Source organism: Neoarius graeffei, chromosome 1 (assembly GCF_027579695.1).
Source record: "Neoarius graeffei isolate fNeoGra1 chromosome 1, fNeoGra1.pri, whole genome shotgun sequence".
Lineage (NCBI taxonomy): Eukaryota > Metazoa > Chordata > Actinopteri > Siluriformes > Ariidae > Neoarius > Neoarius graeffei.
The window spans coordinates 44,254,649-44,269,896 of record NC_083569.1 but is presented as its reverse complement, the minus strand read 5'-3'; the positions used below and the strand labels follow the sequence as shown (position 1 = coordinate 44,269,896).

General features: G+C 40.5%; 1 protein-coding gene and 1 gene segment (V, D, J or C); both read left to right on the top strand.

Moving 5' to 3' along the window:
- LOC132893336 (uncharacterized) overlaps positions 1–15,248 on the top strand; it is a 100,364-nt gene that overhangs the window by 17,624 nt on the left and 67,492 nt on the right. The gene's annotated exons all lie outside the window — the stretch shown is intronic.
- Positions 11,136–11,755, top strand: LOC132893343 (Ig kappa chain V-VI region NQ5-61.1.2-like). The segment is given in 2 exon segments: positions 11,136–11,243; positions 11,314–11,755. Coding segments are annotated over 2 exon segments (396 nt in total).

The following is a 15,248-nucleotide window of genomic DNA, read 5'->3' as shown; positions in this document are numbered from 1 at the left end:
ATAGAACAGTTATTCCCAGTGAACTATTGTGCTTTCAAGAATTAATATCTGTAAAAGTACAAATGACTTTGTATTGTGTATAGATAATCTCATTCCTGCAGAACAGATCATGGTTGTGTGTGTTATTAATGCTACTGATGTCCATTTCTTGCCTACTACCCATCAGACCTGACCTACAGTCCCATAATGAATAGGTCAGGGGTGGGTTTCCCAAAAGCCTCTTAAGGTGAAGAGCATCTTTAAATGCCTCTTAAGATCCATTGATAAGCTAACGTGGTTTTCCCGAACATCATCATAGCCAAAGGAGTACTTTAATTTGCTCTTAACTAATGATGGACCTGGATCACTCTTTAGAGTTTAGTGTTTATTTCATTTTTAAAAGGGACAGTGTACAAATTAAACATTATCCTTGTGGTAAGGACAGATGTCTGTACCAGGTTATAGCAGTACATGCTAATTTCCGCCTGTAGTCCCTTGGCAGGTGGATGTAATAAAAAGATAAATAAAATGTACAGGAAATGTCATCAAATCTGTCATTAGAGCAATTTGTAGTGATTTAGACCAGTAAAATAGAAGTGGATAGCCTCATAAAGCATACATAGCAGCGTCATTTTTCACAATCACACACGCACGCACTCACAAACACACACACCATAAGTTACACACATCCACAAGCACACTAAGGCCCTGTCCACACGGAAACAGATTCAGGTGACTCCGATACAATTGCTTATCGTTTAGGCCTGGCGTCCACACGGCACCGGCGTTTTGGGTGCCCAAAACGCAATCTTTTTGAGAACGGGTTCCAGAGTGGAAAGATCTGGCAACGTTGCCGTTGCGAAGTCATCTGGATGAGTAGAATGGATTTGTTTATGATAACGTCACAACCACATGACTGTGAGTGCTTCACGCCGGGTAGAAGTGTAACGAACTCGATGCAAGTTGTCAACAAATCCTATAACTTGGTTCATGAAACGCGCTTACAAAATATTTTCACTGTGAATATTTATTGTGTAATGGTGCAAAGTGAGAGAGAGAGTGAATAGCCCTTAGGGCAGAGTCAATCCTGCCAGCAAAAATAGGGAAAAAAAGGAGCGATCTCACCTCTTCAGATGTTGATTTAAGTCCTACAATACATTCCTCAAAAAGGGCGTAGAAGAGCAAATTAATCCATCAACGTGTAGCATTCAATTTATTCCGAACCATTAAAGACGCCGCCTTCCGCGTAGAATCATACGTCATCCTCGCCGCCATATTGGATAGGTCAAAGCGGAGAATAAAGATGCCAGTTTACCGTCCAAACGAGATCACATGGGATTACCTTTCACAGGTGAGACTGGAAAAATACTTTTCATTGTATTTGGTCATTATAATGTAATTTTACGAACAGATTTTCCTGACTTTGTGGCTAATATGAAGTCTCACGCATAATAGTTTATGTGCATGTGTCCTTAGTTCTTCTATTGTTCTGGTGTCTCTGAAGGGACCGTCTTACAGTGCCCCTAGAGGTGTGGCATGTGTATTGCATCGTTTTCAGCAAGCGTTGCGTTGCCATATGGACCTGATATTTTACTGATCGTTGCCCATTTGGACGCGATATATTTTTAAATAACATCTCGTTGCCGTTGTCGTGTGGATGTAGCCTAAAAAGTGCAAGATCTGCATACCCCCCCCCCCACACACACACACCATTCAATAAAATGCCCTAACTATCCTTTTCTATCCATGTGTGCATAATTGAGTTGATAATATCCATTTCTTTGTCAAATGTGAAAAAGACTTAAAATTTCTCATCTCATCTCATTATCTCTAGCCGCTTTATCCTTCTACAGGGTCGCAGGCAAGCTGGAGCCTATCCCAGCTGACTACGGGCGAAAGGCGGGGTACACCCTGGACAAGTCGCCAGGTCATCACAGGGCTGACACATAGACACAGACAACCATTCACACTCACATTCACACCTACGGTCAATTTAGAGTCACCAGTTAACCTAACCTGCATGTCTTTGGACTGTGGGGGAAACCGGAGCACCCGGAGGAAACCCACGCGGACACGGGGAGAACATGCAAACTCCACACAGAAAGGCCCTCGCCGGCCCCAGGGCTCGAACCCAGGACCTTCTTGCTGTGAGGCGACAGCGCTAACCACTACACCACCGTGCTGCCGACTTAAAATTTGTACAGGATATTAATTCTGTTGGGAGGTTATTCCACTGATTTGTGGCTATAGAAGAAAAAGATGATTTACCAAATGCAGTCTTTCGTAGTGGGACACTACATTCCCCCCTCGACACTGATCTAGTGGTACGTGTTGATACCTCTGAGCATAAAGAAATAAATTGTTTCAAAGGTGGTGGTGCATCATTATGTATAATTTTAAAAAGCAGGCAGAGATTTGCATGCCTAATTAGATTTTCAAGGCTCAATATGTTATATTTACGAAGCACAAGACAGTGGTGGTAAGAACGTTTTCTCCTGGCATGGATCTTTATGGCACTTTTGTAAATTGAGCTGAGGGGTCTTAATACCGTTTTGCAGGCTTGTGACCAACTTGTGATGCAGTATAGAAAATGAGACATAATCATTGCATTTAAGTATAAACTAGATGCATCAGTAGTGAGAGAGTTGCGTATGTATCTGAAATTTGATAGACTGAACTTCAGTGTGTTACTGAGTTTTTTTACATGAGATTTAAAACTAAGAGTTGGATCAAGAGTGATGCCTAGGTATTTAAACTCAGTTACATTCTTTATGGCTTGCCCGTTGATTGTGATTTCAGGATAGTTTCTGATTTTGGTTTTGCTTGTAAAGAACATGGATACCGTTTTATCAGTGTTTCAGACAAGACAGGAGCTATGCAGCCATTCTACAACCCTTTTCATTTCATTTGAAAGTATAGTTGCAACCTCAGATGCATTATTACCGTGCACATACAATACAGTATCATCTGCATACATTACAATATTAACTCGGTCACATACAAGTGGGAGGTCGTTAATGTAAATACTAAATAGCAATGGCCCCAAAATAGACCCCTGTGGCACCTCCATTTCACATGCCTTGGATGAGGAAAGTGCACTATTAACCCACACACACTGGTAACGATCACTAAGATAAGATTTAATCCATTTTTGTGTGTCAACAGACAGATCGTAATTAGCTAGTTTATTTATTAGTTTCTCGTGGTTAACTGTATCGAAAGCCTTGCGAAGATCAAGGAAGATTGCTCCCACCACCCCTCCTTGATCAAGATAATTTTTATTTTCTCAATGAAATAGCAACAGGCAGTTTCTGTGGAGTGCTTTTTCCTGAAGCCAAATTGCATTGGATGTAAAAGGCTATTATAATCAAGATGGTCTGTTAATTGTTCAACAACTACCCTTTCAAATATTTTTGAAAGGGCTGGGAGAATACTAATAGGTCGATAGTTGCATACTTCTTGTGCATTACCTGCTTTAAACACAGGTGTCACTATGGCATTTTTAAATACACTAGGGAAGATGCATTCATCAATAGATTGGTTTACCAATTTAGTCAAAGGGGTAATTATGCATTCTTTATGTTTTTTTTATCAATGTAGTGTCCATTCCATAGATATCTTTTGCTTTACTATTTGTAAGCGTAGATAAAATCTTTGCAACCGTTGACTCATTTGTGGGTGCCAAGGTTAATGAGGTTAATGAGGATGTAGCGCTAATGGGTATTTGTGAGGTGCTTATTTTTCCAAATATCTGACCTAGCTGTTGCACAGAGTTTATAAAATAATCGTTAAAATGAGTTGCAACAACCAAGCTATCATCTACAATACTACTGTTTATTTTGAGTTCTAATTTACCACACTTGCGATTTTCCTTTCCAAGAAGTTTGTCAATGTGTTTCCATAGTTTTTTGCTATTTCCTTTTGCATCTCTTATGATGTCAAGGAAAAAGTTTGCTTTTGCCTTTCTGAGCTGTGTTACAACTTTATTTCTTAAACTTTTAAAAATTAAATTATCGGTAACCAACCTTGATTTTAAAAACGTTTTTAAGGCGGCATCTCTTTTCTTCATTAGGTCCCAGAGGTCATTGTTAAACCAGGGGAGATTTTGTTTTGATTTTGGTTTCTGTGTCAGTGTTTTAGTGTGTTTTAGTAATATATCTTTAAAGGTTGTTACCAAGTCATTGCATGAATGTTCACATGATTTACTTCCAATAATTTCATTCCATTGTACCTGCTTTAGATCATGCTCAACTAATTTTAGATTTTTATTTGGAATGAAGGATATAGTGTTGTGACTTATAGAGTTGAGATTCCTGTACCTTGACTTAGTTAACTTCCTGTCAGTCAGTGTGAGATTGTGATCTGACAGACCAGTGACTAAGTTATAAGTTTTAATAATCTTATCTGGTTTATTGGTAAAAACTAAGTCTAATAATGTTTGTGATGATTTCGTAATTCTTGTGGGTTTACTAATCATTTGCGTCAGCTGAAAGGCACTGGCAATGCTCTTTATCTTCTTCCTGCATGCATTATCAAGCCAGTTTAGGTTAAAGTCACCCATTAGCAGGATTTCTTTCCCTTCAAGTTGTTTAAGAACAGAGAAAATGCTGTCAAAGAAATCATTTGAAGCATTTGGTGGTCAATAAACTGCAAGTATAACAAAAGACATTTCAGGTGACAGTGAGACACTAACCCCTACACACTCAAGATTTTCAACATGAATGTCTATTTGCTTGCATTGTATTTTCTTCCTTACATACTGTAAATCAGAGCCCCACCACCCTTCCCCTTATTCCTATCTTTTCTAAATGTCTTATAGCCTGGAACATTAAATACAGCTACGGGAGTTGCTGGAGTTAGCCATGTTTCAGAGAGACACAGATAGTCCAAGTTTGAGTCCGTCAGCAAATGCTCAAGTTGTTCAGTTTTTGGGATGATGCTGCGTATGTTTAAATGTCCGCCGAAGATGCCCTTAGGTTTTGTTTTCTTATTCCATATTACAGCAGCATGGTTTACAGTCTGAAACAGTTTGTTTTGTTTTTGCTTTAAAGCCGCGGCGGTTTCACAAGAAAGATCGCCTCCTCACAACCAAATACACAGAATGGAATGCGCCTCCAAGGGACTCTAAGGCTACATCCACACGACAACGGCAACAAGATTTTTTTTTTAAATATCACGTCCACATGGGCAACGGATCAGTAAAATATCAGGTACATATGGCAACGCAACGCTTGCTGAAAATGATGTAATACACATGCCACACCTCTACATGCGTTGTAAGACGGTCCCATCGGCGACACCAGAACAATAGAAGTACGATGCCTGGTGGCCCGTTCCTGGGATACGTCAGAGTGTCCGCCATATTGGATGTGGCAAATCTTCCCCGTAAACCAATGCAAGTAAATGGACTGAACTTCATAAAACCCCTTTCTACAATAATATTTAACTCGATGCCTTTTATTCACCCATTAAGACACACACGTATATATTTGAGAAACAAACCGGCATCAAAACAACATATATAACTTTTAATGTGATGGTTATAAATAGTGTGCGAAATACCCGTCAATATTCCGTGGGAGGTGTGACCTAAATTTCCTCAACATGCAGCAGGCCTATACCGGAATCAAGCTATCGGAAACTTGTTTTGTTTTGTTTTTTATTCTGCTGCTACTATCGTAGGCTACTAACGATATCTACACATCAAGGCATGTTTTGGAGCTCAGCGGGGATCGTGTAGAATAATGTGCTGTGCTTACGCTGCTGAAGCCGTGCCGTGCCGTCTCCGCATCACTTTCATTAAATGCCATGCAGATAGGCTATAGATAGTTTTCACATGACGTCACAGAGTCGGGGATTCCCTGGTGGCGGCCATCTTGGAGGGCAAGCTTACCGTACGGGTCACTGAGCACACATTGTAGCGCGCGAGTTACATTCATTTATATATTAGTTACATTTATAGTTACATTACTACTATTTAAAGCTAGCAATGGTGCAAACTTGTTGTATTCACGGCTGTCGTAATAGGTCAGATGATGAAGTCAAGCGGAGCTTTTATGGAATTCCCACTGTACGGGAGCATGAAGGCGAGCAAACAAACTCAGCATACAAAGGAGAAATCTATGGCTTGCGAGAATCAACCGCAAGGATTATCAGCCTTCCAAACACAGCAAAGTCTGCTCCGATCATTTTATAAGTGGTAAGTTGTTTAAATAAACAATCAATTGTGTTTAAGTTTGTTTTTGGAAACATCATGTGAACACTCTCTGGAGAATGCCTAACTGGAACCGCTGAGTGTACGTTTACATTGTAATGTACACTTAATATCGATCGTTTGTCACATTTCTATTTGACACTTGTCACTTCACTCACGCAAGGGTCATTTTTGAAAAACATTTTAGGTCTATTCTGTATGATTTGATTTGTGTTTGGGATGCCTTTTGGCGGATGCCGCCTGAATCGCGCAGATCCGGGTTTTTTTTTTTAGGGGGGGCGTTGGAGTGTCTGATTATAATTTCAAAGTAAATTCTGTATTAAAATTACTAAATAAGAAAATCTGTTACAGTCCATGAAACAGGAAGTATAAGGATAAGAAAAAAACAGTTTAAATCGGGAAGCTGCGCACATTTGTGCAGCCTGAGCGGTGTGCAGGACTGCGCAAATGTGCGCAGCTTCCCGATTTAAACAATCAGACACTCCCAACGCCCCCCCCCCCAAAAAAAAAAAAACCCAGATCTGCGCGATTCAGGCGGCATCCGCCAAAAGGCGCGCTGTGAATATCTCATCTCATCTCATTATCTCTAGCCGCTTTATCCTTCTACAGGGTCGCAGGCAAGCTGGAGCCTATCCCAGCTGACTACGGGCGAAAGGCGGGGTACACCCTGGACAAGTCGCCAGGTCATCACAGGGCTGACACATAGACACAGACAACCATTCACACTCACATTCACACCTACGGTCAATTTAGAGCCACCAGTTAACCTAACCTGCATGTCTTTGGACTGTGGGGGAAACCGGAGCACCCGGAGGAAACCCACGCGGACACGGGGGGAACATGCAAACTCCACACAGAAAGGCCCTCGCCGGCCCCGGGGCTCGAACCCAGGACCTTCTTGCTGTGAGGCGACAGCGCTAACCACTACACCACCATGCCGCCCGCTGTGAATATATAAAGTTGTATATATCAGACAGCCTTTAAAGTTTGATGAAGTCAGTTTCAGGCTTTGGCAGTTTCAGGCTTTGGCAGCCCTGCACAGTCACTTGAAAATGCATCTTTGTCCACTTCATAGGGGTCAATTCCCCCAATAAAGTCCAGTTGTCGTGAGATGTCGTCTAATGTATCTATATACTTCTGGTTGCTTGATTTTGTCGACATTGATCTTTATTTTAGAAAACTGACTATATAACTTCATAAATTCGTCCGAGATAACGTAGCCGGTTATGGCGATGATCCATTTTGTTTGCCCTCCAAGATGGCAGCTGGGGGGCGTTCCCTGGAATGCCGTGACGTCAGTGAAAACTATCTATAAAATGTCTCCAAAAACAATTTTTGCAATATACAGTGCTATATGGAAAAAATTCAATTAAACCATATTACAATGGGATTGCTCCATGTGATTGCTTCACAGTATGACATGCTTCCAATCTCTTCTATTTTTGAGTGTGCCATCACCATCTGACAGCTGGTGGTGAAATTGGTTGGGTAGGCTATGAAATAAATTATAAATTTATTTATAAATTATAAATTGTTTGGAGACAGGTTTCACTGAGTGGCTATTATGCGCGAGACTTCATATTAGCCACAAAGTCAGAAAAATCTGTTCGTAAAATTACGTTATAATGACCAAATACAATGAAAAGTATTTTTCCAGTCTCACCTGTGTGATCTCGTTTGGACAGTAAACCTGTTGGTACAGTTAAACGCAGCACATGAATGAGGCATCTTTATTCTCCGCTTTGCCCCATCCAATATGGCGACGAGGATGACGTATGATTCTACGCAGAAGGCGGCGTCTACGTATGTTTATATGTCTATGCCCGGCATGAAGCACTCACAGTCATGTGGTTGTGATGTCATCATAAACAAATCCGTTCTACTCATCCAGACGACTTCGCAACGGCGCCGTTGCCAGATCTTTCCACTCTGGAACCCATTCTCAAAAGATTTCGTTTTGGGGCACCCAAAACGCCGGTGCCGTGTGGACGCCAGGCCGAAACGATAAACAGTTTTATCAGATTCACCTGAATCTGTTGCCGTGTGGACAGGGCTTAAGGCTACATCCACACAACAACGGCAACGAGATTTTTTTTTTTAAATATCGCGTCCACATGGGCAACGGATCAGTAAAATATCAGCTACATATGGCAACGCAACGTTTGCTGAAAACGATGCAATACACATGCCACACCGCTACGTGCGCTGTAAGACGGTCCCATCGGAGACACCAGAACAATAGAAGAAGTATGACGCATGCGCATAAACCCCTTCTTCTGTAGCATCAGCCACATAAAGTTTTGATTATTAATCAGTAGCGTAAAATAGTATCTATTGTCTAAGACACTTATTTATATTTCATATTAAAACATCTATGTAAATTAATACATAGAAAGCCTGGCCAGGCGCTGAACGTTCTTCTGCCTTCACTTTAAGAGAAATTCAGGGCGAGCATGAGCCTAGGTTCTTCCCTCTCACTCACCCTGTCACTGTCACACGCACACACCTTCTCACTCCCTATCCTATGGATATAGTACCTTTAAATCACGTGCTCGTTTTTTGAATGGAGACGCGGAAAGAGGAATGAATGGGGGTAGATGGAAGCCGGTACGCCAACATTCTGATATCCTCCAGAATTCTTTAATGGTCCGGAATAAATTGAATGCTACACGTTGATGGATTACTTTCTTCTACGCCCTTTTTGAGGAGTGTATTGTCGGACTTAAACCAACATCTGAAGAGGTGAGATCGCTCCTTTTTTTTCCCTATTTTTGATGGCGGGATTGTTTGATTTGTTGACAACTCGCATCGAGTTCGTTACACTTCTACCCGGCGTTAAGCACTCACAGTCATGTGGTTGTGACGTCATCGTAAACAAATCCGTTCTACTCATCCAGACGACTTCGCAACGGCGCCGTTGCCAGATTTTTCCACTCTGGAACCCGTTCTCAAAAGATTTCGTTTTGGGGCACCCAAAATGCCGGTGCCGTGTGGACGCCAGGCCGAAACGATAAACAATTTTATCAGATTCACCTGAATCCGTTGCTGTGTGGACAGGGCCTTACAATCAGTGGGCGGAAACTGATGTTGAATAAGCTGCCAGTGTTAAATTATTTTTCTTGTACATTGCAAGTATATTGAGTTAATTATTGAATAAATATACGCAAAACAGTCTGAATATATTTCAATATGTTACAGAATTATGTATGGATATCATAATGCCACACTGATATCACCATATTTTAATCAAATTTAACGCCATCAGGCACGTGATTATCTGATTTAGTGTCAGAAATGTGACAAATTGCTGCACCTGTGACATTGTATATGTAAGGGCAAAATATTGCAAACGTGGCATTGTGAAGAACAGTTGAAACAATCATGGCTGCACGCCAGTGAATCCACTCTGAAGCTCCAATTGTCTGGCCAGCAGGTCAAGTTTTGCCCGTTTAAGACCCATCCGCTCTTGATGGTGCTGCTCCCTTTTTCATGCAGGTCTCAGAGTAACTGGAGTTGCTACTTCTCAATGTTGAGCAGCTCCTGGCTGCACTAACACTCTCAACCAGCTAGACTCTGACTGCCTGCAGCCTGGGAAATGGTGCGATGAGAGGGTCCAGGGGATGAGGAGGCAGTGGGGCTGGGGGGACACTGTAGTCTGGGGAGGCAGGTGATGGCATACTATATCTTGCAAAAAATATTAATCTCCCGTGGTGTTTGTTCTGTTTTGTTGTATTACAAGCTTGAATTAAAATGGATTTTTTTTTTGGGGGGGGGGGGGGGTTTAGCACTATTTGAATTACACAACATGCCTACAACTTGAAAGGTGCGAATTGTTATAACTATACAATATATTGGCATATTTTAAGCACTTTATATTTAATTGGTGTTTGGTTAAAAAACAATTATTCCACAACAGGAAACAATATTTTTGTGACCTCATCGACTGGATTTCGCAACTACTAATGCCTTTAGCAACTGCTAATGCCTTTAGTACGCACATTGCAAAGAAGCTCTTCTCAGAGTTGCTAATCAGAGACCTGCTTAAGAGTATGTTCGGGAAAACCACGAACAGAGATAACGAATGTTGCTTCAGAGCGTCTTTAAACTTGCTCTTTAGCCCTGAAGTGCAGTGTTATCAGGAACACTACCCCAGTTTAGTTCAGCATTCCACTGGGCATAAACCCTTTTTCTTGCTCTGTGGACAATGTTTTTTTTTTTTTAATTAATTAATTAATATATTAATTAATTTATTTATTTATTTATTATTTATTTTTATAGTCAGCCAGAAGCAATGCCTTTGGGTCTACCCGAAAGGTGTAAAAGGCAGCATCAGTCTATGCAAATAGTACATGGCACAATTACTTTCGGTCTTTTAAAAAGGAAGGACCACATATAAAAATTGCTGTAATTCCTACACTGTTCATATGATTTGGATGTAAATCCCATCAAATTAAAGGTGAAAGTTTGCACTTTGAGGTAATATTCATGATTTAATTCAACTCTACTAGATCCTGTGATAGACAACTAAAAAAATCACTGTCAAAATCCAAATATTCATGAACATGTCTGTATATATTTATAGCAGATATTCTTAGAGCAGTTTGTCCTCAAAGTAAGTGCAACAGAAGTGTTTCTCAGTATAAAGGAAAATATTCATTTTTATTCCTATCAAATTCTTTCTTTTTCTTATTTGAAACTTTAAAACACATTTACAAGTCGAAAAAATATTACTTGTGGCTTGGGTCAACAGAAAATTCATCCCAAAAGTAGTAAACAGGGTTCACTGTTTAATGGTAAACAGTTTGTGTTCAGTAATCAGGAAACAACTAATACACCAACTCTAGGTTGGCTGCCAAGGTGACCAATCCCCACCCCAGGAAATGACATCATTATAAAGAAAAGAGTCATGTTCTAGATTCACATTAATGCAAAAACAGGTGCAGTAGAGTTTTTGAAACCAAAAGAGTGCTGAACTGAGAACTTATTTTATTTTACAACCAAATCAAAATGTTTCTAGCCATATATGCTGTTCTCTTCTCTTTGGTTACAGGTATGTATCAGATCACAGAATTGCTGTTTTACTGATTGATTAATTTCTCATTATTATTATTATTTTACAGAAGCTGTTCTGGGAGTAAAACTGGAGCAAAAAGATCTCTCCATGACAAAAGAGGAGGGCAAAAGTGTGTACATCAGCTGCAAAGTGACTGGCTTATCCACCACTTATGTTCACTGGTACCAAAAGAAAGACGGCGAAGGTCTCAGAAGGATCCTGTATGTCAGCAGTGGAAGCAAACCTGTTCTTGATAATAACCACCCTGAAGCAAAGGACTTCGATGTGAGGATAGATTCTGATAATTATGCTCTGAAGATAGCAATACTGAAGAAAAGTCACACAGCAGTTTATTACTGCGCCAGCTGGGAAAGCACCCACAGTGACACTAAATATGTAGAGTGTGTACAAAAACCCTGATGGTATCCAACCACAACAGAAACACTACAGGAGTCTTTTACCTAAATTTAATCAAACGCTGAAATGTTTATTTGAAATTTCTTTATAGCATAGACCATCAAAATGAAATAAAAGACTTATTCCCAGCAAATTACTGTGTCTTGAAGATTTAACATCCATAAAGCTAGAATTTACTCTTTTGTTTTTTGATGTGCACTAAAAAGCATTTAGTATTTACAAACATCTGCTGATCACCACCGGTTCCTTCCAGAACCCGTTTCCTTTCTCCACAGTGGCTAAACATGTACAGCTTCCATAGCTGTGGAAATATAACATTATAGACAACAGATCTGTCAGTCTTTGTTATTTTGTTTCACTTAACACAATTTTAGATCAGAATTTCCCTTAAAACATTAGCTTCAAACTCATTTTGATGGTAGATTGACTTGTAATGGAGAGAATGGCTAGTCTTCCATCTTGACTCTGCCCTGGGTTTGGCAGTTATAGCACTATAAAGCTGTGTTCACATATATACCGGTACGATAGTGGTATAACTGTATCGATACAAAGTATACCGGTACAGTTTAGTGCATCTGTCCACACTAGCGAGAAATGTTTGCGGTTTTCTTTCATGGTAGTTGAAATGCGCGTGCGCGAAATGTTTCCGTGGTTACCAAGTAACTTCCTTCCGAGAATATGGCGGATGAAACAACGTGTGTGTGCTTTTTGTTGTCAGTGTACAGTCTGTATTTCTGGTGGTCATTTATTCAGTCGAATTGTATTAAACGCGCGAGGCAGTTGAGAAAGAAACAAAAAAACGAATCTCCCTTTCTCCCCCTCACTTTCTCCCTCTTCCCTTTTCTCCCTCTTCCCTTCTTCCCCTCACTTTCTCCCTCTTTCCTTCTCTTCCCCTCCCTTTCTCTCCCTTTTCCCCCTCTTCCTCCTTTCTCCCTCCCCCCCTCCCCTTCTTCCTTCTTCCCTCCCTTTCTTCCTTCCTCCCTCCCTTTCTTTGCTCCATGTAGCTCCACGGTAGTTTTGAGCCAATTTGACGTTTTATTTACAGCTGGAAAGCGCGGGTGTATTGTATTGTATGAATAACCCAGAAGAAGTAGGAATGGTTCATTGCGCATGCGCATTATATTTGTATTGATACAGAACCGCTTCATCTGTCCACACTACAGCGAAGCGCTACAGTACCGATACTGTACCGGTACGAAACCCATACATTTGTGGGTTTCGTACCAATACAGTTATACCGCTACAGTACCGGTATAGTTGCTAGTGTGGACAGGTGTTGCGGTACGAAAGTAGTATCGTATCAGTACAAAATCCCTAGTGTGGACAGGGTATAACTCTGGTGATTTCCTGGAGAAAGCTCTCATGAGAACTAACCCCCAACGAGAACTACATAATGCTTTATGGCACCATTTGACATATTAACCACTTTGGAGTATTCAACTAGCTAATAACTTTAAAAGAAGCAAGGTCAGTATTCTCAGTACGGACATTATGGTAAAAGAAAGAGTGGCCAAACAAGAGACTGGACAAGAGTAAATCTTGGACTGACTTTTGCCTGTTTGCAAGAGCTAAGAGAGATAAAAAGCTGCAAGACAGATGCCAAACTGGGCTTCATGTCACGTGAAAGGCTCCTATAACTCCATACCCACTACCGTGGAGTTGAGCCCATGCATTCTAAGGCTAAGATAGCGAAGCACCAACTAGAATGATTTAGTTACTTATTCAGAAAAATTACATGTCATCTAACCTTGCTTTTTGCAGTTGCAGTCACTCGGCAGGCTTTCCTTTCTTTTCTGCTGGCTTTTAGCTGGTGGGAGAGCGGAGTCCACCATATTTGCCCATGCTGACTTGTTTTGGTTAAAAGTAGGTCAAACATGCCCCATGCTTGTCACGTGATATTGCTGCTCACTGGCTTCTGCAATTTTTGCAAAACAGTGACACATACGATACACAGTGTGTACAGCATCGCAACATCTTGAAACTCCAACAGCTATAGACATAGAACATTTTGCCCAGAATTCAACTTTGCAGTCAGCACCTTTAACATAAATTGCAGTTTCTATATTTGCTTTTACGCCAAAAGGAGGGCCCATGCAACTGCCTGATGCATAAACCTTTTCACCAAATGATAGAAAAAAGTGATTTTTTTTGCATATTTTGGCAGATGGCCCATTGGCTCTAAGTGGCAGCTTATAGGAAGAAATGGCCTAAAGCAATTTTAAATGCAAACAGTGCTGTAAAATTGGCTGTACCTGATAGTGCTGTAAAACAGTTACTGTATCTGACCCCAAAATTGTAAGCAGTGATACACCAGTGGCTGTGCAGCAGAGAAATAGTCTTACACTGTAATGTCTACTTACATGCCAACAGTGCTCAGCAACCATACTTTCTTTTTTTTTTTACACCAGTTCAGCTGTCTCTCTTCTTCTAGAGCCAGGATTTTTCAAATATGCCAAAGAACCCAAAGTTGGCCTGGTGACAAATATGAAGAAAAGAAGTCCTGTTATTAGTTGCCTGACTCTAACTGCTACTTCACTGTATTAGCAAATTTCTATATTGGCCCAGTAGGATCAGCTTTGCTTGGCATAGATCTTTTCACTGCTTTGTGAGGTGAAAGATCACTTGCATTGGAGTTATAATGTGAATGCATTCCACCCCCTACAGGCCACTTGCAGAATGGTGTCAACTTTACTTGACAAGCTTGGGCTTGACTGATGCTTTTGTCCATGTAGATGTGTCCATGCAGTGCAACAAAAGTGGCACATATTGCCTTTTGCTATGTGTGAGTCTGTCTTATAATAGAGAAAGTTGATTCTTCTTCTTGGGTGTCTCCATTGGTGGTCATTACACTTGAGTGATATAATGATATTATGCCACCTGCACCTTGCCACGAAACCCAGTGATAATTATATATTATATTATATTATATTATATTATATTATATTATATTATATTATATTATATTATATTATATTATATTATATTATATTATATTGGCTGGCTTTGAGTGGTATATCAGATATATTCCATTCAGCTAGCATGATACTGAACGAGTCTTCGACTCGTTCAATATCATGCTAGCTGAATGAAATGTATCTCCTATACCATGAAAAAAGCCAGCCAATATTATTATTATTATTATTATTATTATTATTCTACATACAAATTTGATGGAACAATTTCGCTAGCGCGGAAGTTTTACATTTAATACGCATCTTATGGCATTTTCAATTCACTGCGATGGTTTACTGCGGGCACTGACAGTGAACAAAGAAATGCTTATGCACAGCAGAAAACTTTCTCACTGAATATTCGCATCAGCTCCAACGTGTGACATCATGATGTCTTGACAACCATGCAAGATCCATCCATCCATCCATCCATCCATCCATCCATCCATCCATTATCCTTAACCACTTATCCTGTGCAGGGTTGCAGGCAAGCTGGAGCCTATCCCAGCTGACTATGGATGAGAGGAGGGGTACACCCTGGACAAGTTGCCAGATCATTGCAGGGCTACCATGCAATATCGTAAACCATATTCAACACCCATTCTCCATTGTTTAGAGTGACATAATACATGTA